General features: G+C 54.2%; 8 protein-coding genes across 8 annotated transcripts; 4 read left to right on the forward strand and 4 right to left on the reverse strand.

The window, feature by feature from the left end:
• Nucleotides 1–81: 81 nt before the first annotated feature.
• CGCA056_v013373 (putative transporter) lies at nt 82–612 on the reverse strand (the record flags this gene model as incomplete). The annotated part of the gene is made up of 1 exon (XM_037328617.1): nt 82–612. The coding sequence occupies one exon, from the start codon at nt 610–612 to the stop codon at nt 82–84; it is 531 nt and encodes a 176-aa protein (XP_037172760.1).
• Nucleotides 613–827: 215 nt separating this feature from the next.
• CGCA056_v013374 (putative transporter) lies at nt 828–1,710 on the reverse strand (the record flags this gene model as incomplete). Its single annotated transcript, XM_037328618.1, has 4 exons — nt 828–1,134; nt 1,170–1,216; nt 1,285–1,377; nt 1,477–1,710. The coding sequence occupies 4 exons, from the start codon at nt 1,708–1,710 to the stop codon at nt 828–830; spliced, it is 681 nt and encodes a 226-aa protein (XP_037173006.1).
• A 716-nt stretch (nt 1,711–2,426) lies between these two features.
• Nucleotides 2,427–4,318, reverse strand: CGCA056_v013375 (putative transporter; the record flags this gene model as incomplete). The annotated part of the gene is made up of 5 exons (XM_037328619.1): nt 2,427–2,615; nt 2,669–2,811; nt 2,865–3,186; nt 3,246–3,766; nt 3,826–4,318. 5 exons carry the CDS (start codon nt 4,316–4,318, stop codon nt 2,427–2,429), a joined length of 1,668 nt encoding a protein of 555 aa, XP_037173005.1.
• Nucleotides 4,319–5,702: 1,384 nt separating this feature from the next.
• On the forward strand, nt 5,703–7,499 carry CGCA056_v013376 (uncharacterized protein; the record flags this gene model as incomplete). Its single annotated transcript, XM_037328620.1, has 3 exons — nt 5,703–6,276; nt 6,331–6,396; nt 6,448–7,499. The coding sequence occupies 3 exons, from the start codon at nt 5,703–5,705 to the stop codon at nt 7,497–7,499; spliced, it is 1,692 nt and encodes a 563-aa protein (XP_037173007.1).
• Nucleotides 7,500–8,608: 1,109 nt separating this feature from the next.
• CGCA056_v013377 (uncharacterized protein) lies at nt 8,609–10,228 on the forward strand (the record flags this gene model as incomplete). Its single annotated transcript, XM_037328621.1, has 1 exon — nt 8,609–10,228. One exon carries the CDS (start codon nt 8,609–8,611, stop codon nt 10,226–10,228), a length of 1,620 nt encoding a protein of 539 aa, XP_037172761.1.
• A 2,387-nt stretch (nt 10,229–12,615) lies between these two features.
• On the forward strand, nt 12,616–14,214 carry CGCA056_v013378 (uncharacterized protein; the record flags this gene model as incomplete). The annotated part of the gene is made up of 4 exons (XM_037328622.1): nt 12,616–12,908; nt 12,960–13,251; nt 13,427–13,659; nt 13,713–14,214. 4 exons carry the CDS (start codon nt 12,616–12,618, stop codon nt 14,212–14,214), a joined length of 1,320 nt encoding a protein of 439 aa, XP_037172780.1.
• A 697-nt stretch (nt 14,215–14,911) lies between these two features.
• CGCA056_v013379 (54S ribosomal protein L20) lies at nt 14,912–15,559 on the reverse strand (the record flags this gene model as incomplete). The annotated part of the gene is made up of 1 exon (XM_037328623.1): nt 14,912–15,559. The coding sequence occupies one exon, from the start codon at nt 15,557–15,559 to the stop codon at nt 14,912–14,914; it is 648 nt and encodes a 215-aa protein (XP_037173009.1).
• Nucleotides 15,560–17,860: 2,301 nt separating this feature from the next.
• Nucleotides 17,861–19,256, forward strand: CGCA056_v013380 (uncharacterized protein; the record flags this gene model as incomplete). The annotated part of the gene is made up of 5 exons (XM_037328624.1): nt 17,861–17,880; nt 17,943–18,330; nt 18,378–18,568; nt 18,722–18,800; nt 18,855–19,256. 5 exons carry the CDS (start codon nt 17,861–17,863, stop codon nt 19,254–19,256), a joined length of 1,080 nt encoding a protein of 359 aa, XP_037173420.1.
• Between the last annotated feature and the right edge of the window lie 2,442 nt (nt 19,257–21,698).

Here is a 21,698-nt window from a genome sequence, read left to right on the forward strand (position 1 = left end):
GCGTTATGTGGTATAGGATATAGAAACGCGAAAAACGCGGTGGACCGTCGTGGGGGGTGGACCGTGGTTTGGGGTGGGGTCTTACCGGACCCAGGGGTTTGCGGACTCGGGCAGAGCGACAAGTGCTATGAAGAAAGGAAGCATCCAGATATTTCTGCAGGACGATACGATGGAGCGTTCTTTGAAATACTCGGATAACCAACCAAAGATCAGAACCTGAACATCAGAGATTAGTGTTTTGTGCTTGGGCACTTTTGGTCCGACTATACTTGCATTGATGGCGAATAGGGCATAGCTTGGTATCGCAAGCATATTGGACCTGAAGACAGAGTATCCCATGTCGCGAAGGATGATTGAAAGGTAGTTGGCTGTCGGTTGGAACGGAATCCAGGCGAAGAGGCCAACGAGGAAAATGGGCCATAGGTCCACAGTCGTCAGCGCTGTCCAGAGACCGTGGAAAGTTACGGCAGTTCGGTTGTTCATGTCGCCTTTCGTAGGGTCGTCTCTGAGGATTCGGTTCACGAGGACCTCTTCCTCATGTTCTGTCCACCACTTGTTAGATCCGTCGGGGCGCCTGAACGCGCGAGCGGGCTCGCAGACAGAAGGAGGCATGACGAAGAAGCTTATAGAACCGATGATCACGCAGATTAGCCCTTCGAAGAGGAAACTAGGGGTTTTATCTGGATCAGTATCTGTAGTAGGGAGACACACATGCAGAGGACAAGGAACTTCGTCGCTTGGTCTTGTACTTACAGCCATTGCCATCCCGCCCAACCTCTGATGCCCCTCATGGCGAGAAAGCCGGCCGCCAAAAGGGCACCGTGGATTTATGTGATGGGGATAACTGTATAGAACACACTGAGGCGGATGGGGAGTTCGTTGGTCTTGTAAAAGTACGAGAGATAAAGCACCATCTCCGGAATGAAGCCCCCTTGTACGAAACCGAGAAGCCCTCGGAAAGCCCAGAAGCTAGCTCGGTTGCTCATGAGCGTCTGGAGCGCACATAGCACGCCGAACATCGTAATTATCGTGGGAGTGTATCTGAATGGTCCAACTTTCTTGCTGATCAGGCCTCCGGGCAGTTCAGCGGCAAGAAAACAGACGAGGTAGATTGTTTGACCGGCGTTGTAATCACTGCACGTGAGGGGATTAGCAAAGCTTTCCGGTACGAAGGGCTGTCCACTACTTGCTTGGTGTTCATTTTCAGGTCGTCTAGCTGATGAGCCACTTCAGCAGGCCATCATTCAGATTGTCATTGGATTAGGAATGATGGCTGGGTCTTACCATGTTGTCGGATACTGCACGATTTACATTCCTGCGTACTAAATCGAGACTGGAAAACATTACCCAGACCCAGGTCATGATTTTCCAGTCCAACTGTCACGATTGACATAGTTATCAGCTGAGAAAGTCTACACTCATGACGCTGATTTCGACTTGGTGTGTTCAAGAGTCTGGGTGCTCAGAGGTAGTTACCTTCTTCTTGAGTCGCTTCTCTTCCTCCGCCGACCATGTCAATGCCGCATTGAATCGATGTCTCCCCTCGTATGTCGCACTTTCGTAGACTCGTTGCCAATGTGTGGCACGTCTGGGATTGGAGAAGACATGTGGCTCGACAGAGCCTAGGACCTCACCGGTGGAAGGAGGGAGCCCATCGCGGACATTGACGTCAGTCTCGGAGCCGCTGGTCTCCGGTGCTTTCGATGACATCTTGGCTTTTGAAAACGTCTTAAACCTGAGCGTGATGCAGCGGTTGAAAAAGTACAAAAGCCTACGCAAGATGATCTTCCGTAGACGAGTCTCTTACGGCGGCTCAAATGAAATAGCTGTCGAACCAAATGCCTTCTCTTGAATCTCTGCCCATCGACGTCCTTGTAGCATCCCGTCTTGTCTCTTGCGTCACACCTTGCATAACACCTGCGTTCCTCGCAATGCAACAATTGTGTGATATGCAATAGCAGTTGCGCGATCAGGAAGAACAGGCTTGTCATGGTTTAAGGTGGACTTTTATGGGCTGAGGATTCGTTGCTAGCCTCGGGCTGGGAACTCTGGTTCTTGATGGAGGAGTAACATAAAAACGTGTCCAAGGTCGGGAAGTCACCGAGGTCTTGCATGGTACAAATGCGTTCGGATTCTGTACTCTAGTGTAACAAACCAAATGTACCAAGCCCTGTCTATTGAAATACCTCCTTTTTGTCTATCCCTGTACATGGAGCGCCACCATCGCACTTCTATCCACCCTCGAGGGACTTCATCTACATGTCCGGTGCGCTTAAGTTTGTCATTCATCATCATGCAATCACTACTGTGCCCATGGCCGATGTACGTAAGATGTTGGTTGGGCCCCGGTCACGGCCATTCTATGGAGACTCTCGGCATGACGTGATCCTACCACCCCTGAACACGCCCCCTGAAGGCGATCCTCTCTATTTGTGAGTGCTCCGAAGACCGCGGGGACTGGCAAACAGCGCCGCGACTAGCGCGATAGCTGCGAACGTCGTGGATGCAGCAAACGCATATCGGATGCCTTCGTAGTATACCATGCGTGCAGGCAGACGCACCTCCACCGGGAGGGTCTTGAGGGCTGTCACAGAATGACGAATCTCGTCGATGAGCTTCCATGATGTTAGTAACTGAGACACCAAGGGATAATTAGGGAACTTCATACTCTCCACTTGTCAGGGACATCGCCGAGAGCATCTGGCAGACGGACGCTCAGGGTCGTCTGAACGATGGCTGAGGTGATTGCGACGCCCCAGACGGTGCCAAGGGAGCGGACGAGGTAGACTGTTGATGCAGACACGGCGTGATCTGTGGTTCATGTTAGCCCGAGTCTGATGTTCTGATAGTGAGGCTCGACCTACCGGCGTGATCAAACGAAGCTAGTGTCGTGAAGAGAATGGCGGGGTAGATGATTCCCTGGCCGAGATTCGCTGGGAAGATGTACACCAAGTACTTCCAATTGCTATCCTCAAACTGCAGAGCCGTTACCAGGGCGTTTCCGAAGAGCATGAAGAAAGCACCGGTGCGAACAAGCCAGACGAGCTTGCCCCAACGTGACATGACGATCCCGGCAACGAGGCCGCCAAGAGGGGTTGCGAGCGATGGAATCGCCAGTCGGGCGCCAGCTTTGGTCGCTGAGTCCAGCAATACGACCTGGAAGAAAAGAGGCAGCATGAAGAGATACTGTCTCGATTTAGAAGCGTTTCCCGTCAATCGAAATGATCTCAAGAGTCTTCACTTACCGCATATGCCGCTAGTCCCGCACAAACGTTCGAAATCTGCGTCAACACCGGCAACCGACCCCTCAGCATCCTCAGTGGGATAACAGGAATAGCCCTCGTTCTCGCCTCAACGACCAGGAACAGGCCTAACAGCAGCACGCTTCCCACCAGCGTCCCAATGACGATCGGACTGCCCCAAGGCAACTCATTCCCGCCCAGGCTCAGTCCGACGAGCTGCACCGAGATAGCCACGACGAGCGACAGCGCACCAGAAACATCGACACGGGTCCAGATGGCCTTGAAGTCAGTCGTGTCGATGTCAAAGCCGCCCTCGGGGTTCTTAATCACAATCGCACCGAGGACGAGGGCCAGGACGGAGACGGGGACTTGGAGGAGGAAGCACCAGCGCCAGCCGATGTGGTCGGCGATGGAGCCGCCAAAGGAGGCGCCCGCCACGGCGCCGAAGCCGAACATGCCGTTTTGAAGGGCCTGGTACATGCCGCGCTTGCGGAAGGGGATCATGTCTGAGTTGACGATTGTTGCTGGGCTGGTCAGTTGTGTTCTACGTCTTGAATCAAACAGTTGCGATCGGAAACGTTACCCATCGTCATCAACCCGCCACCACCAAAGCCCGTCAGCGCTCTCATGCAATTCAACAACACCACATCCCGCGCCAGTCCGCAACCGAGACATCCCAGCCCGAACGTGACGCTGCTGACGAAGAAACACACGCGCCGGCCGAAGATGTCGGAGAAGCGGCCGTAGAGCGGCTGGAAGGCGGTGCTGGTGACGAGGTACGACGTCGTCAGCCACGAGGCGGTGTTGGCGGCGTCGAACTCGGAGCTGATGACGGCGTACGTCGCGGCGGTGATGGTCCCGTCGAAGCCGTACAGGAAGACGTTGGACATGATGGCCAGCTCGATCCAGGTGAAGCCCGGCGGGGGCTTCCACGCTTCGCCGGAGGTTACCGCGGCGGCGGGGTCGCGGAGGAGGGGCTGGTCTTCGCGGGGGGCCGGGTCAGCGTCGGGGTACGGGGGCGGCGGTGAGGCCGGGGCCCGGGCCTCTTCGTCGGAGTGGGGCCGGGGATTCGACATTTTCAATCCAGTCTGATGGCCTTCAAAGCGTGGTGTCTAATTGCACGTGCTGATGAGATAAGAGAGTCTCAGTCTGCAGGAACTAGGATGGCTGCCGGGTGGACGTTAGATGAGACGGAAGTGGGGATGCGCGGCTGTTCAATGGGAGGATTTCATTGAGTTGGAGAGTGAAAGAAAATTCAAACGGCCATCACGCAATCGGGGCCACAGCGACTCGGTCTGACTCTTCCGGCGCGGCTTTAAACTTGTCAGTGCTGGATGGAGTCGATAAGCCGGGGTGTGGGCGGGAATGACAAAGTGCAAGGCGGGACCATTTTTTCTCTTCTTCAGTTTCATCCGCCGATGGGGAACCGGCGGGGTGACGTGGGGCCGGGCTTCGTCCGTACGGTCTAGGGTCCTTGGTCTCGGCGGGCCAGCTTCGGTGCCGGGTCGGGTAGCCGATAACTGCAGTATGCATCTTGGTTTTGATGGAGAAGGTATATCACACCATATGCATCTCAAGCACGTAATGCTTCATACTCTTGTTCCGTCCACGCTGTTTACGCCGTTTGCTATATCGCTCCTGGCGTTGAAATGATTCCACATCGGTTCTGGTTGAAGGAGTCTGGGCACCCCGCGCTAGCGGCACACGGCATGAGATTCCGCTCAGTGCCGTAGGTGAGGGGTTGATGTCATGATGAAGTACATGCAAGGCCTGACTCCAGGACGTGGACACGTAGGGGATTGATTCCTCGAAGTCGTTGTCTTGAGCATAGTTGCGAGACCGAAGCAATCCTTCGAAGCACGCAATGAAAGAGTTTTCAACGTGCTGCTTCCACAATACTTGAGGCAGACCAGTGAATCCATCCAAGACGATTGTCACCCAAATCTCCGCCCGTACTGGCTGGCCTGCGTCTTCGAGCCCCAGAGAGCTCGAAACACGTAGCATTGGTCGTAGACCGTCATAGGACTCGTCGTGGTGCAAGACAGACAATGAGTCAGGCCGAAGACAAGTCCCATCTCTCCAAGCTATGAAGCTCCGAATGGTTCAATTGCGTAGACCGTAACAATCATGGTGCCATACTTCACAAATGTCAAGGCATTTCTGCAAGGATACTGATGTCGCCATGCCGATCCAAAAGCTGAGGGGAAGCACACACAAAGTCTGCTGAATTGAAAAGGGCGGGGTATCTCTACCTTTTTCTTACCTTATCTCACCCAGCAACAGCTCTGGCAAGCAAAGCATTGCAAACTGAAAATATTGGAAAACAAGTGAAGGAAATTCTCACAAATCATCTTTTGAACTCTAGGGCTCATGTACTTCACCAAGGTGAATGTACCTATTCTTCGCAATGGGTAACCCAACGGAAATAGCTGACGCACCTAGGTTCCCCAGCCACCCACCATGAAGCAGCATACCATCGCCCTCCTCGCCGCATCCGCGCTCCTCGCCCCCCTCGCGTCCGCGGGCTGGCAGTACCGCTCTCGCCCGGACCTCGCCCCGCCGCGCCTCAACATCACCATCCCGGCGACCGCGGACGTCGAGCAGGGCTACCTGTTCGTCGCGCCCTTCGCGGGCCTCCCGGACACGCCGACGGAGCAGCACGGCCCGCGCCAGGCGGGGCCGTACATCTTCCGTGACGACGGCGAGCTCGTGTGGAGCGGGTACGCAATCTACAGCATCTGGACGACCAACTTCCAGGCGGCGCGCTGGCGCGGCCGGGATGTGCTGTTCAGCTTCGAGGGGGACCATAACCCCGGGTACGGCCACGGGCATGGGCATGTCACGTTTTTGGACCAGCATTACGAGACGATACGGGAGCTGCGCGCGGGCAACCACAAGCTTGTTGATAAGCATGAATTTCATGTTGTTAATGAGGAGACGGGGTTGATTCAGATATATCAGCCTGTTCCGAGGGATTTGACGCCGTGGGGCGCGGAGCCGGAGCAGCAGTGGATTGTGAATGCGATTATTCGAGGTGGGAAAGCTTGAATCGTCAAAACACCCGACTGTCGTACTGATGGCGTGATAGAGTTGGACATTGCTACTGGCAAGCTTCTTTTCGAATGGTCCAGTCTTGACCACGTCACTCCTGATGGTAAGATGCCAGCCTTCGCTTGAAGTGCACATTATCTCACACATATCACAGAGGCTATTCTGCCCATCAACCCTGGCCAAGCCGGGTCAGGCTACAACAGCTCCGACGCATGGGATTACTTCCACATCAACAGCGTCGACAAGGATGCTACTGGCAACTACCTCATCTCCGCCCGCGACGCGTGTTCCGTGCACAAGATCAACGGCACTGACGGATCCATCATCTGGCGTCTGGCAGGCACAAACTCGTCGTTTGACCTCGGCGAGGGCGTCGACTTTTGCTTCCAGCACCACGCTCGCTGGCTGTCCCAAGATGGCGACGAGGAGGTCCTGAGTATGTACGATAACAGCGCCCATGGTACGGAGCACGGCGGCGGTAGGGAGGTGCACACAGCGCCGACGAGCAGCGGGAAGATCATCCGCGTGAACACGCGTACCTGGCAGGCCGAGCTAGTCCAGGGCTTCTACCCCCCTGATGACTTGCTCTCCAAGAGCCAAGGCTCGACGCAGATTCTGCCCGGCGGCAACGCGCTCGTCAACTGGGGTTCTTCTGGAGCCGTGACCGAGTTCAAGGCCGATGGTACTCCCATCTTCCACGTGTACATGGACTCTGGCGATCTTGGCGTGGCTGTCGAGAACTACCGCGCCTTCCGGTTCAACTGGACCGGCCTGCCTTCGGAGGAGCCTGCGATCGTCGCGCTCGAGAACAAGGACGGCACGTCGGTGTATGTTTCTTGGAATGGCGACACTGAGACCAAGTCTTGGCGCTTCTATGAGCTCACCGACGAGTATGGCTCGAGGAGCTTCCTTGGCGAGACTCAGCGAACGGGCTTTGAGACCTCGCTGCACATTCCTGGCCGTCGTGTTGGTCGCGTTGCGGCGGAGGCAGTTGATGCCCTTGGCAGCGTGCTGAGAGGCACTGGTGTCGCCAAGATTGAGCAAGAGATTCTGCCCATCAGCGCTGGGAAGGGCCGCAAGGTGCCGCACCCTCAAGTCGTTGAGAGTCAGCGTCCCAAGGAAAAGGTGCTTGAGAAGGCGAAGAGCTTCTGGGAGGAGTGGTCCATCTTCCGCATCGTTGGATGGCGGAAGGCGGGCGACCTCTGATGGCTGCCATTCGTGAAGCAAAGCGCAGCATTCCTGCCAAGAAAGATGGATGAGTGCGACGTGGTTGGCCACGAGCTCGTTCACCCCGCCATTGCTGCGCTGCCACTCAGAAGTTGCTTATCCAACCGGTGAGGCGATGCAGTATCGATAGCGGGTATTTGGAAGACGTAGTGTCCCGTCCTAGATCGTAGTCAATTGAATCGATACTGGAGCAGGCCTTGATACCTCTCACGAGTGATGTCGAATGGAAGTCACCAATCTGTGCTGTGGTACCTTAGCTTGAGCGCGCCATACCCACTGCGTGGGACGTGCACCTGGTATACACGCTTACATAATGTGAGACCCACGTCGCGTTGCAAATAAATCTCCTTCCGCCGCAAATTTTTCTTCCAACGTCTTTCCTCCCACTCAACACGAACAAATTTCCCGGCAACAAACACAGGACCAGCTGCGTCGCAGTGAAAATCGACAGGATCGGTTCACAGTCTTATTTTTGGCTGGGATTCTTCTATTTCTGCGGCCGTCTGGTCCTGCAACCTCAAACTGTAATGTAAGTTCCTGCTGATTTTCTTCCACATCACCGTCTCAAATGATGAGAAATTAAACTTCCATGGCAATGATATCTATTTACATGATTATTGTTACACACTGAAAATCCTGAACCGACATTCATTCACTCACCTCATGTCTATTCGTCTGTGTCGCGATCAATGACTAACGAGGTTCGATAGGTTGCTATGCATGGCTTGATGGTTGAAGGGTTCCGTTTAGTTAGTTGAGAGGCAAGATGGTAAAAATGAGATGTTTCTTCCAGCGTTTTCGCTTTCAGTACCTACCAAGTACCTACCTATTGTGACGCTCTGCATTTCGTGAGCTATGTGACTGTAAAAGTCACTTTGCAAATATACCTTAACTAAGGCAAGTGGACACTGAAGCTGGAAAGGGCGATGGCGACCATTTCACCGGGTCGACACTGAACCATGCACACCCTACCAGGCGGGACGTTCCTGCGTGCACTTTAATTACACGCGTCTCTAACGCTCTCATTTTCCATCATCTTCCCCCTTTCAAGTTCAATCAATCCCGTCACCGCCATACGGACCTTCAACATGGCCAAGTCAACACTCGAAACGCTGCCTCCGGAGATTCTCCACCAAATTTTCAAACTCGTCGTCGCACAAAAAGACGAGTTCACTACCAGTCTCTGCTGTACGAGCAAGCGCATCCGCGAGTTCTCGAGCGCCGCGCTGTATGAGACCCTCACTCCTCATGAACACTCGAAGCCGGATGAGCTCAGTCTTCACCGCGTTCTTGACCTCTTTGATGCGTTCGCCCTCAACCCACGCCTCGGTGAGCTCGTACAAGAGATCGACCTCATGCACCTACACACGGATACGGACATGGACGATGTCAATCTACAATGGTTCGAAGCCTTGTATACCATGTGGAGAAGTGAAAAAATGGAGGCCCTCCCCGACCTGAACCTGCCCGCGGCTCACCTGCTTCACCCAATCCAATACATGGTATGGCTATCGGAACTGCTCATCACGAAAATGCCCAACCTGCATACCCTCGCGATCAAATCTCAAGCGGGGCAAGAGCAGGGTGACGGGAAGTGGTGTCAGCGGCGTGAGTTTTTCCACATGGAGACGGTAGACATCGTTGCCAGAGCCGCTGGGGGGCGAGTACTGTTTCCGCACCTGAAGAACGTGTGTACCAACATGTCCGGCTGTTTGAAACCACTCAGTAACGTCGCGCCGAATATAGAGTCCCTGAAAATGGGCGAATTTCTCTGGCACGAGGAATCACCGGCCGACGTTCCCGACTTCAAGTTACCCCGTCTCAAGTTTCTCGAGATAGGGGATAACTCTGTTGTCACAATGCGGGTGCTTCCCGAGCTGGTTAGAAGACTGCCCAGCCTACAAAAACTTCACTATGAGTATACAGACAGCGGGTTATACTGTTTCGGGGGAGGTCCAGACGACGATTGCCCCACCCCTCAAGGCATCGTCAATCTATTGAAGCCCATCGCAGAGCAGTTGAAGGAGCTCAAGCTGAGCCATTTCGACCGATGGATCGTCAGGCTTTGTCATGAGACCAAGGTCAGCAGATACGCCCAGAAGTTCCTCGAACCCGCTGGCATCCTGGAGCCTCTGGAGTTCCTTAGCGTCCTCGAGCGTCTGGATGTTGACTCCGACTGTCTTTGGGTACAGCGACACCCGTATGTCAGAAGGTCTAACTACGAGAAGGTCATGCATCTCATCAAGTTGCTCCCCCAGCGACTGCAGCACCTTCAGTTCGACGGGCTCAACGACGATGATGCAGATGGCGACGACCCGGACCCCAGGATACACTTTGTCAGAGAAGTTGCAATCGATGACGACGACGAAAGCATGGTAATCACTGAAGAACAGTGGGACAGCGTAGAGTATCCGCACGTGAGAAGCAACTGGCCCCGCGGCAGTTATGTTCATGAGCACGCTCATGATGGGCTCTTGCTGCTCCCGCGTCACTTACGACAACGCTGCCCCGACCTGCAGTCGGTGACATATCGCTTCCTGCCGAAAAGCCCCGGGCTTGGCCCGGAGCAACTGCAGACTCTCACGCAAGCATTTGCCGAGGTGGGAATCGCGTTTCACCCTTCTGGGCGCGAAGAGTACGAGATAGAAAAGCGATATCCTCGGGGTTCTCGCTGGCAGTTGGACGGCCCGGAAGTAGAGTGGTTCTGAGCTTTCGCGCAATGGTTTGGGCATTGTCTATCAGCGCTCATACACTCGCGACTTTGTAATTGTCCTTTGAGGGCTTTTCTTCTTGCTTGATATTGGATAGACTTTGAAACAAGTAGTATAATGACGGCGGCAATGTGGCAACGGGGAAGATAGGCAGGCTGGATGTGGTAGGTTGGGACAGCTTAGCCAGCGTGACCTCCGGCCGGACAGCAGCTCCTTGCCAGAGCTCAACCTTTGTAAATTCCGTATACTTCATTCTCGTACGAGTATGATCGTGGAATCAAACTTTTGGTCGTGGAGTTTGCACAACTTTTCTGGCCGGAGACTGCAAGATTATTACCTTGATTTCAATCGTCTTGAAGCCCCTGTGTCATCATTTGAAGTGCCGGAGCGGTCTCCATCCTACCGTTGCACAGCCGCGGATTCAGCCAACTAGGATGGCTCATCTCGTGGCCTCCCTCCGTCCAAAACGCCATTTCTTTTCATTCCCATTCCTTCCCTCGTTTGCTTCTTAATTTCCTTCTCCTTGTCTCCGTCAGTTGCCTTTGTCGCTTTTGCCCACTGCCATTCTAGATAGAGCTATCTCGAGCCTCGCGGGTGCTTTCATCTAGCACCACCGGATTGTCGACTTATACAGGTTGGTGTCTTCGGACGGCGAGGCTCATTTATGTGCTATTAAAAGTGCGTTGTGATGCTTGGTCCGGAACAGTCGAGGAGGAGCTGGGCCATGGATCAGATTTTATAGCCAAAGGTCACACCGGGCCGGTGCAGGTTTCCGACACCGACATTCGGGATGCGGATCCGTGCAAGGACCGGGCCGGACCCGTGTCATTCACCTGCACCTGCATCTGCACCGCAGGGAAGCAAGACAAGGGGAGAGACGTTCTAGAAAGGCGGGATCAGGAGGGTCACTCTCCCAGGAAGAAAAAAAAAATCATCATGTCATGAGGAGGAGCCCATCGTGAAACCCCCGCGTTTTGTATGAGAGAACAGGTATAAGCTCTCGGAGAATCGGGAATATTAGCTAAAAGAAACGAAGCCCCCAGCATCGCCGAAGACGGCTCGGCGGTGCGCGGCTCGGGGTGGGGTGTTCCGTCTCCGGCTTTCGGGGTCGACCCCCGCCGCCAAGGGGAGGGCTTCACCGTGGTGAGCACGCAATTGGAGACCCAAGCAGAGTTGTGGAAGCCATACTACTAGGTATGCAAGTAGACAGCACAGTGTCCGCGGACTCGCAAAGTCTGGGGTTTCCAATTTTTCGCGTCGAGGTCGAAAATAGAAGGTTGAGCACAGGCGTGTTGGGGAAAACGGAAACGCTGATGCACGCTGCGTCCGGGTGACCCAAGCTTTTCGCTGAGGCGCGGTTCACAGGGCCGCCTGAGGTGTCGGCGCTAGAAAGCAACGGTGCATGTCGCCATCCCCCAGTGCATATGCGTTGTTGCTTGGGCGAACCGTGGCCATATTTGTGTCGTCGTGACTTCTTCTGGGGTTTTGGCGGTCACCGGGCGATGGACTGGCGGTGGCATTCGTACCTGATCAGCGCCTCAACCGTGTGTGGTGTTGCGCTCGCGTATCGTGGGGAGCGGTCTAGGTTCGCACCAAGCAGGTTAGCTGCAGTAGTAGTGGGCAGCGAGAGAGATCACCACCTCAGCGAGGTGCCGCCTGTGCCATGCCATCCCGCCAGGTCTCAGGTCGAGGTGAAGGGGGAGATGGTTCGCTGAGTGACGGTAGCTGGGCTTGATCTAATCTGATTCGATCCAGTGCGGGTACCTCTGGACTGGACCTTCCGAGTTGGCGCGTCCGCATGCTGTTGCTGCTTGCTGGGTGCGCTGGCTGGCGCCCCCCTCCACCCAAACTCTCTCCCCCCACCCCCTGGCAGCAGCAGCAGCAACAGGATCGACCTGAACAGCGAACATCATCCTTCCGTCAACCACCACCCCGGTGCCCGCCTTGTGTCGTCGACTTGCGATGGACTCAAACGTCGTGTTTCTGGTCTCGTAGTATCGTTTCTTCCGCAAATTCGTTACATGTTGTTCTTCTCTTTTATTTATTTGTTATATATCTCCTGTTGATATCTCCACAGGATCTGCCGAGACAATACATCCGTTGCGTCATCATTTCCGGTTGGGAAAACAAGCATCAGCTGCGGCATCGGGGGATTCTCGAACCCCACCCCGCCCATCCCAATCCCCATCCCCATCCCACGCCATCAGGTGCACCTCACCACACAGTACACTACACTACGGTCTACCTACACAGCTCGGCTCGGGTGTCAGGAACCGAGACCAGATTGGCAGCAACCCCAAGCTCGAGCATTGCTCGTGCGTCTGAACCGCTCACCGGCGCCCAGTCAAATATACCTGGCCCCTGTCCAGCTGCCCTGGCCCAGCATGGTCGTCTTTGTTGATTTAGAAGAGGACGACGAACCTCTTCATGTCCTCGAGGCCCGTCGTTTAGCAGCAGCCGCCGCCGCCGTCACCCAACGCATCGAAGCACGCAACCGCGAGTATCAGCGTCAATTCTACAGGCCCAACATGGCTGCCGTCGCCATCTCAGTCCCCGTCCCAGCTCCGGCTATGCACATGGCTCCGCCTGCTGCTGCTGCTGCTGCTGCTGCTGCTGCTGCACCGGAGCCATCCCCGACCTTCCAGAGTGCTGCCACTGAGGCTCTTGGCTGCTATCCGTAAGCTTACCCAACCCCCAATCCCATACGATGTCTGACATGGACGGGCAGTGTCGTGATGGCGATCGCCGAACACATCGACCTCAACACCCTCGACAGTCTGGCCCGTACCTGCCGCATGGTCCGACAAGGCCTGCTTCAATACCGCAACATCCTCCTCTCCTCGACGCTACACTGCTCCAATGAGCTCGACCCCGTCGACCCGGAGTCAACCTTCCGCTACCGCGCGAGGGCGAGCAACTGGTACTACATGGAAGACGGACGCGCCTACAACGGCAAGAGCGGCAGCTGCGCCCGGGACCTGGTGACGGAGTGCCGGAGGTGTGAGACTGTTGTGTGCAGGGTATGCCGTCCTACGCCGTGCCGCATGCCCTTGGACCTCTCGCCGAGAGGGGCTCCCCTACTTGTGTGAAGAGGAAGGCAGCCTACCAGCCTCCCCAAGGGGGCATGCGGCATTGGCTCGGGGAGGAGCCGAGAAGGCTACACAAGAACAGCCGATCGCTGACACGTCATAACAGAATTGTGCCATCAAACCCCCAGCCAGTACAGTCCTCAAAGACCGTCATCGCAGGCTGTGTCAGCCCTGCGTCAAGGCCCCAATTGCCGCGCTCGTGAACCCAGCTCTGGATCCCGACACACCGCTCACCCACGACGCGGTGCGACGGGAGATCTGCAGATGCGAGCTTGATGGTGTCTGGCTCTGCCAGCCCTGCGGGCGGAGCATGCGCGCTGCCGATCAGGATTACCGGCGGTATGTAACCTCCGCCACCAACACCAATAACTTAATCTGCTAACAATTTTCAGCATCTGGAAATGGCGCGCCCATTATGGTGAAGTCCTCGGCGGCTTGGGTACGGGCATTGGCGAAGGCGATCGCGGTGTTATCTGCGGTCGCGAACACGCCTGCGTCGGCGCCAAGGAGCGTGAGAACGAGACTGATTGCGACGCTGAGGATGCGGCTGTCAGCGGAGCCAATCTCTGGGAGGCTACGGACGAGGTGCATCTTGATACCGTGCGGTACCAAAGGACGCCGAGCCCGCAACTCGGCCCTGGCTATGAGAGGCACGAGATTGAAGGCATCGGCGGCGTTGTGAAGACGAAGCTGGTGAGGATGGTAAGTGTGGGCGCCTGCGTGCCCGAGTGGGACGACGAGCGACATTCATCCAAGATTCTCAGCAGAGAAGCCAATGGCATCAGGAGGAGCTGGTGCGGCTGGTGCTGGAGGGTCATACCTGGAAAGGATGACCTGGAGAAGGCCGGTGTTGAGATGGCGGACAAGATGGGCGTCAAGGTGCCCAAGCTGTGAGCGCTTGGTTATGGCGGAAATTTCTTCTATAATGTGATGATGACGATGGGTTTGATACTTGCTTTTAAGTAGGATTATATAGATCGCTGTGTGTAGCGGCGACCAGGGGAGACAATAACTGCCAGCAGACTACACTGGCTGGACAAACAAGAGGAGGCTACGTAAAAGGGGTGGTCAGAGGGGTGGATACACAGCCCCAGGTTCAAAAACGAATGGGCCTGATCCAGTAGTAGTGTTCATGATTCTTAGAAGCGACGATGTAGTGCTTGAGAAACTTATCTCGCACAAGTTGATAGGTAGTTCAATACGGCGTATTTGTAATGGGGAACCAGGTATGGAAAAAAATTATACACGAGTTTCTATGAATTTTACTCATTGTACAGATATGGTTGGGTGTTTTGCTCTTCAGCCCTGAGCATGAATTCGTCCTTCGTCTCTATCCTACATCCCCGCCCACCGCCTGTTTTTTGTGTGTAAACCTCCATCATGGCATGTAGACACGCGAGCACGCGATCAAACACGTCGCAGCCTCCTTTTTTGCTTTTTCTTTTCGTCCCGTATTGATACAGACAAGCCTCATCTGCCCATTTTTCCCTCAACCTCATCCACACGTAGCAGTCGTCCCTCGCAAGGGCTATAACCGTAGGTTTTTCTTCTCTGCAAATATGTAACAACACATCTTCAATCCCAGTCCGCTTTACAACTCGCCACGGAGGAGCATCTCCTTGCGGCGCGAGCGGTCCTCGCGGGCCTTTGTGCGGATCTTTCCCCAGCCGTCCTTGACGCTCTCGAGCTTCTGGGCGAGCTTCTCCTTGTGCTCGCGGGGGGCGGGGGTGCAGATGGTGACGAAGACCTCGGAGCAGTCGAACTTGCGGGCGAGGGCGGAGACGGACCAGGTGACGGGGTCGGCGGCGCGCAGGCGGCGGATCTCGGCGACGTCGGCGGGGGTGAGGTGGTAACGCGGGTTGGCGCCGCGGGAGGGGACGGCGAGGGCCGGGGGCAGTTTTGTCCCTTCTGTTGATGGTGTGGCCGCCGCAGAGGTAGAGGAAGAGGAGGAGGCGAAGAGGTGGGAGAGGTTGGCGCGGCGGCGGGGGTCGGTGGGCGGGAGGAACTTGAAGGGGGTATGGAAGACGGAGGGGGCGGCGGAGGGCGGGTTGATGAGGATTGTGTCGCCTTGGTGCGAGGGGAGGAAGTCTGGGTGGGGCGCGATCTTGAGGGCCTTCTTTGTGCGGGTTGTGGTCTTGTGGCCGCGGCGGAGGGTGAGGGATGGTGAGCATGAGGGAGATGGTCTGGCGGCGCCGCGGAGGAGGATGGCCGCTGGGCGGGTTATTGTCCTTGCTTCCATTGTCGCGGTGTGTGGTTGGTGATGTGGTTTTTTTGGTGGGCTGACCAGACCGGACCGGAGGGATCAATTGGGCGAGGGGAGGTGGTTTATTCGACTCGGCCGGCGTCGTCGTCGCTTCGGAGGGTGAGGAGGGCGGCGGTGTCCGGGTCGGCGCGAGGGCGGGAGGGGGTGGTGTTCGCGGTGGTGAGGCCTTCTCGTGATGGACCCTTGGAGGTGGTTTGGACATTGAAGTTTTTCGGAGCGTTGGAAATTTTGATTAGGTAAGGTGCGGGGATTGCTGTCCCGAATGGGGGAGCTCACAGCTCTAACTGATTACATAAGTGCATGGTGGCTTTTTTGGCGGAAGCCAGAAAACCGTTCGCTTATGTAACATACATCAGCTTTCTCATTAACTTCTCTTTCGACTGCCTGGCACGAAACGCGACACGGTACGTCTCTCGACAAATCAATTTGGCAAAAATTGCTTTCTGAGCCGAGTCATCAATTTCGCCCGAAAAATCGAGAGATGCTACGGAATTGAAGCTGAGAGTGGTTAATTGCATTGTTTCTTCGATAAGGAGACCTTCGATGCCGAGGAAGAGCACTTGACTCCTTGAGTGCCTCTCATTAGGCCTCCCTTTAGGCCTCCCCTCCTGCCCCTCATAGTCCTCCCTAGTTTCGCTCTGGATAACTGAACAAGTTACTAAGAGACATCATTCTAGGTAAGTCTGAGCCGGATATCGCACGACTTCAGCTGGTGAAAGACTATCCGTCTTCACTGGCGCTTCCCCGCTCAAGACGAAGCTTCGTTCATAAACTTGACAATTTCGAATCTGCGAGGTGGTCTCGACCGCTGTGAGCGGATTCATAGCAGACCATCAGATCTCTCGCTTTTCGGTCTGAGGAGTGGGGCGTCGGCCTCGTGAATGGCATTACTCAACTCGGAAAGTCAAGACATTGTCTTTCGCCCGCCTGCGCCTCCTATTCCCTCTGCCGAACCCTGTGCTGACAACGTTCATTTAACAGCACTTCAGAGCATACCTACCACAGGCCGGAGCAACGCGTCTCCTATGAAGATCGCCATTGGCACGAGGACCAGCATCTCGAGTTAGCATGCCTCATGCCAAGACAGGCTTGTTTATCGCATGTGGTGTCATATCTCCCTTGGCACAGGAACACTCGTATGCGCTACATCTCTGGGGCACAAAATCAGAATGAGTGGCTAGTGGTGACCGGAACTTCTGCTAAAAAGTGAAGAACCGAACGAGGCGGAAAGAGAAATAGCTGTCGTAATCTTGGCACGATATCGGCGTACCCTTTTGCATACTTAGTTTTGTTATCCGGGCGGATGTATCTAACGAACCGGGCCGGAAAACTACCAATGTTGGGTCTTAATAGTTTGTTTCATCGTAACAATTTTATCATTCCCATCACCCCCGTCGTGTCTCTCGTCCCTGTCCCTATTCATCTCCCTGCCCCTGTCCCTCTCGTCATCGTAGTCGCTGCCGCCCATATTATCGTCTAGGTATGGCCACTGCCCGCCCGTATAGCAGAATTCTTCCAGATTTTGTGATTCGCGTCAGCATGCGATGAACACGGCCCGTACTCTGAGACCTCCAGAGCCTGGGTCGACGATTGCTTTCCGCTTCGACGTCCTCTATGTTCCAGTGTGCCCTGCGACCCGCCCCTTGGCATATTTCCCCGAAAGACTGTCTCTATTCATGACCTGCTTCATTCTGGAGAAAATATGCTTCCATTTTAGGAAAGACCGAGGGAACTCAGAAAGAACGCCTGTAAACATTCGAGGATCGCGTTGTGCAGTCATCAAAATCGCTCGGCAGCCTCTCGATTAATGTGTCGACCCCTGCCAAACTACAGGTTGGATTTTGTCAATGTTTTCCGATGAGCCATTTGATGTGAACTCAGCCATATCCAATGAGTATGGCTAGAATTTCTACCTCGACCGCGATCCTCGCGGCCGCAATACCTCTTTGTCACTGCTTCGGCGTTACCGCATCGAACAACGCACTCGTTTTGGCCAACGCCATTTTTACCGGCCCCGGGGTAGTCGTGCAATCAGCGACTTTTACAGGATGATCGGCCAGTTCAGGGACATTCACAGACGGCCTTGGCGGCATCGGTAATGGTGCAATTTTGACAACTGGAAACGCCGTGGGGGCTCTTCCCAACGGTGACCATTACGTGAACAACGGAGCGGCCGGAAGCAATACATATTGCGGCACTAATACTTACAACGCTGCAATTTTGAGCGTCTCTGTCGCTATTGCTAATGGCTACAACGGAGTTCAAGTCGAATTCATCATGGCCTCGGAAGAAGAAGGGTACGATCTCGCCAGCAGCCAATCTTCCATTTGATGAGTCAAGACTGCTGACAACTTAATAGGGGAAGTCCTGATCCCATAGGTATCTTCCTCGGCGGCCAGCAGTATGCCATAGGCTACGACGGGGCAAAAATCACGGCACGATCCCCTTATTTTAGCCAGCCGATTGTCATCACGCCGCCCAACAGCGTCTCGTCGTACCCGGGCTCGACCCCACCTCTTCTGGTAGGAATACCGGCTACCGGTACGCAGCAGATGGTCTTTGCCATTTGTGACAACCTTGATTCGGAATGGGATTCCGCTCTCATGTTAAAAGCTGGTGGTTGCGTGCAGTGCAATTCTCAAGTCATAATCGACTACGTGACATCAACGGTTATTGTTGCTGTAGGGCAGGAGTTCACATCGACGGTGAAGGCCTCTGGCACCGTCTCGGGGACCATCACCATTGGGGTTACTGCAACAGCTACGTCGACGTCGACCTCGACGACTTCATCTAGCTCAACGTCTACATCGAGCTCGGCGAGCTCTACAAGTTCGACGACAGCGCAGTCCGCAAGCAGTACTTCAACCGACTCTTCCACCACAACATATTCAACGACGACGTCTTCAACGACGGCATCTTCAGAGACGACATCATCAAGCACACTCGCGTCATCAACCAAGTCAACGGGAATCGTCACCTCCACTAGTACCACTGGGAGCTCTTTGACACCAACGACATCTGAAAATGCATCTACTTCTGTGACACAACCAACAAGCACAAGCACAACATCGACTCAAGATTCTACTGCAACTAGCGTGACTAGCTCCACCGAGAGCTCCACGATAACCACAACTACAGTTCAACAGTCGACATCCGGCGCTCCGACTTCCTCGACGTCTCAGAGCATTTCTCCCTCTCCTCCAATAACTTCAACGTCGTCCATTCAGACAGCAACATCGTCTATGCAGCCCACCCTGCCTGACACGTCGAGCTCGAGTACGACCATCTCTTCAGCAGTCATGTCCCAGACTTCCCTTCAAAGTACTCCGCGGCTGTCCAGCGTTTTTTTGACGACGTCAGTCGCGTCGTCGACGCCCACAATTTCCAGCACGAGTATTTCCATGTCTTTCCGCTTTACAAATTCATCCTCAAGCGCAATTTCAACACTCGTGCAGACGCCATCACCATCAACAACGACCAGTTCTGCAAGCAATGCCCCTTCCGCGCCCATATCGACATCAGTTCCTGTCACAAGCGTCGTTGCAATCCAGTCTTCAACTGGTGCGCCTCTGAGCTTAGGCAGTGCCCCTACATCACAAATCAGCTTGCCAGCCAGCTCTTCTTCATCTTCTCTAAATCCAGTCTCATCGACCTCCAGCAGTGTCCAAAGTAGCCGCCTGAGCAGTCTCCCAATCGTCTCATCAAGCGGCCTTGCTATCAACCCACCAAGCACTTCTGGTATAAGCCCACCAGAGAGTCTTGTCGCCAGCTCACCGACGAATCCCTCAACAAGCCTTCCCAGCAATCCTCCCAGCAATCCTCCCAGCAGTGCCTCCAGCGGTGCACCCTCCGGCCTATTTCCCACGCCCACAGAAACTGCAGAAACCTCCACTACCCAGACCTTGGTCGGCACTCCAATTCTGCTTACAATCATTGCCGGGGCTGCAGGACAGCCCCCGCCATCCAACACACCAGGTGCTCCTTAACTGGGCATGTCCAAGCTAATAAGGAAAGACCGCGCCTCTGCCCCAGCTATGTCATAGCGACGGATTGCCGAAGAAGGGACATCATGATTCCTTTTCTGAGGGAGTCCTATCAATTCGCGAAGCTTGAGATGCTGGCTATCCATGCGGTATGATGCGGAGAATCACATATACCGGATCGTCATCCTAGATGCCATCCATGATTCGAGACTGGCCTGTGTCGTGTGGCTGAGGAATGAGGTATCACATGGCGGACTGGTGTATTTCTATGAGAGCGCGCATAATCCCTTCAAATGCTGACAAGAGATATTTCCGACCATGTTTCGCATCTGGATCCGACTGCAAGACGTCGATACGAGGCGGGGCGAAGCCCACCACTGCAATCTCACACCATTTCTTCGAATATGAAGATTAAGAACTTGAGTTGCTGCGGACTTCCATCTTCCTCCTGCGCAGAGATGAACTTCAGGGAGAAAGAGAGAATAGAGGAGAGTCGTAGAGCGCTATTGAATCGACTTTATGCTAGGCTCGCGGATGATAGATGCCACAAGGATGTCGTTCAGCACTTAATACATTAGGAAAAGTCACACATCTAGACCGAAGCTAGGAAGTCAAATCGACGCCACTTTCACATTCGGGGCTTGAAATACAGAACAGTCCTTCAAACGCCATGCTCCACACTCAAAAGAATGTTTCGAACCACCCCGCAGTTCTTGCCTGTCTATTCTGACCGGTGCATCCTCTAATTCCAAACGTCATCGGGGTTTATTTAGCGCGGATGAAGAGTATGGGCTTCTAATCATGGGGAGTGACGATGGTCCCATCAGCTTCAATTCTATGCCCTTCAGGCAAGAAGTGCCCGAAACCTCTGATGAGTTGAGGCTTGTCTCGAAAGAGGTCTCTGACCATGTACATGAGCTCCGTTACAGATATTCTGCCACTAATATTGATGTCTGTTGCCGCCTTACTCAGTAGATGATCGTGCTCACCTTTCAGCCTTGAATTCTGCCAAGATGAGTAAAAACGCGATGTAAGTGACCCGGCTGTCGGGATAGGCCGATTTCACACAATCGTAAAAGCCAAGAGCGTCATATTGAGATGGGTCAGGGGGGTTCATCGTCGCGCTTTTGATCGTGATAGTCCAATCAGCTTCAATGCGATGGTACTTGGATGAAAAACTCCCGAAGGCTTCTATTGAATGACAAATTTGAAAAATCAGGTCTATGAGCCTGTCCAGGGCCATCCTTATATCGCTCTTGCCCTATTTATTGTCTATCAGGATGGTACTCGATGAATGGGCGCACTTTGGTAGGGGGTGAGGACTTGGGCCAGGTATGGTGTGATGGGGAATACCTTGGTAGCCACCTCTGTAAGGAGACTTGCAACCGCTTCGTATACCCTGTAGGGCAGCTATCGAGGTTCCCCAGCACCCTTTATGCCCCTACCAGAGTCATCCGGCCATCCAAAAGGTGATCTTCCAAATGGCAGCCTCTTGAACTAAAGTGTAGTGTCAATAAACGACATGTTAGCTCTTTCCATGCCGGAACAAACCAGGAAGACTCGCGATATGGTCTTTGCTGCGTCGAAATTCCACTCGAATCCACATGCACGGTTCATAGACCATTGCACCACTAATTATCTTTCATTCATTCTTTATGATCAAACATCTACCTAGTTCCCTTCAGACTCTACACGTCGCTCCGGATCATTTTTCGCTGGGGTACGATCAATCGTTATTGAATATGAAAGGTTCTCAAAAGTCTCACATGAGCAAACTAGAGTTGGAGGACCCAGAGATGTTCCGTGCCGTGAAGTTTACCAAATTGCAACCCGGCACGCTATGGTCATGCAGATTAGACGGTGGTTTAGTTTGCATGATCCAGACGACGTTACCGACTCAGATTGCGTCAGGCACCAACCTGGGATGCGAATAGCTACTTCCAATCGACGTATAGCTTAGGCTAGTATCGCTGACTTTCAACCTGAGTCTCAACTTTGCGTTGCCATGGCCCATTCCGATATCTACGGCATTGCAAAAGCCAGTAGCATCCCTCCGAGCCACTTCTGAGCTATCTAGCATGACGGCAGCAACCAGGGAATTATTGACAGTTTTGGCTTGGCAAGTCCCCTGA

Source organism: Colletotrichum aenigma, assembly GCF_013390185.1.
Source record: "Colletotrichum aenigma strain Cg56 chromosome Unknown KSG_Cg56_contig09, whole genome shotgun sequence".
In the NCBI taxonomy this organism is placed as follows: Eukaryota; Fungi; Ascomycota; class Sordariomycetes; order Glomerellales; family Glomerellaceae; genus Colletotrichum; species Colletotrichum aenigma.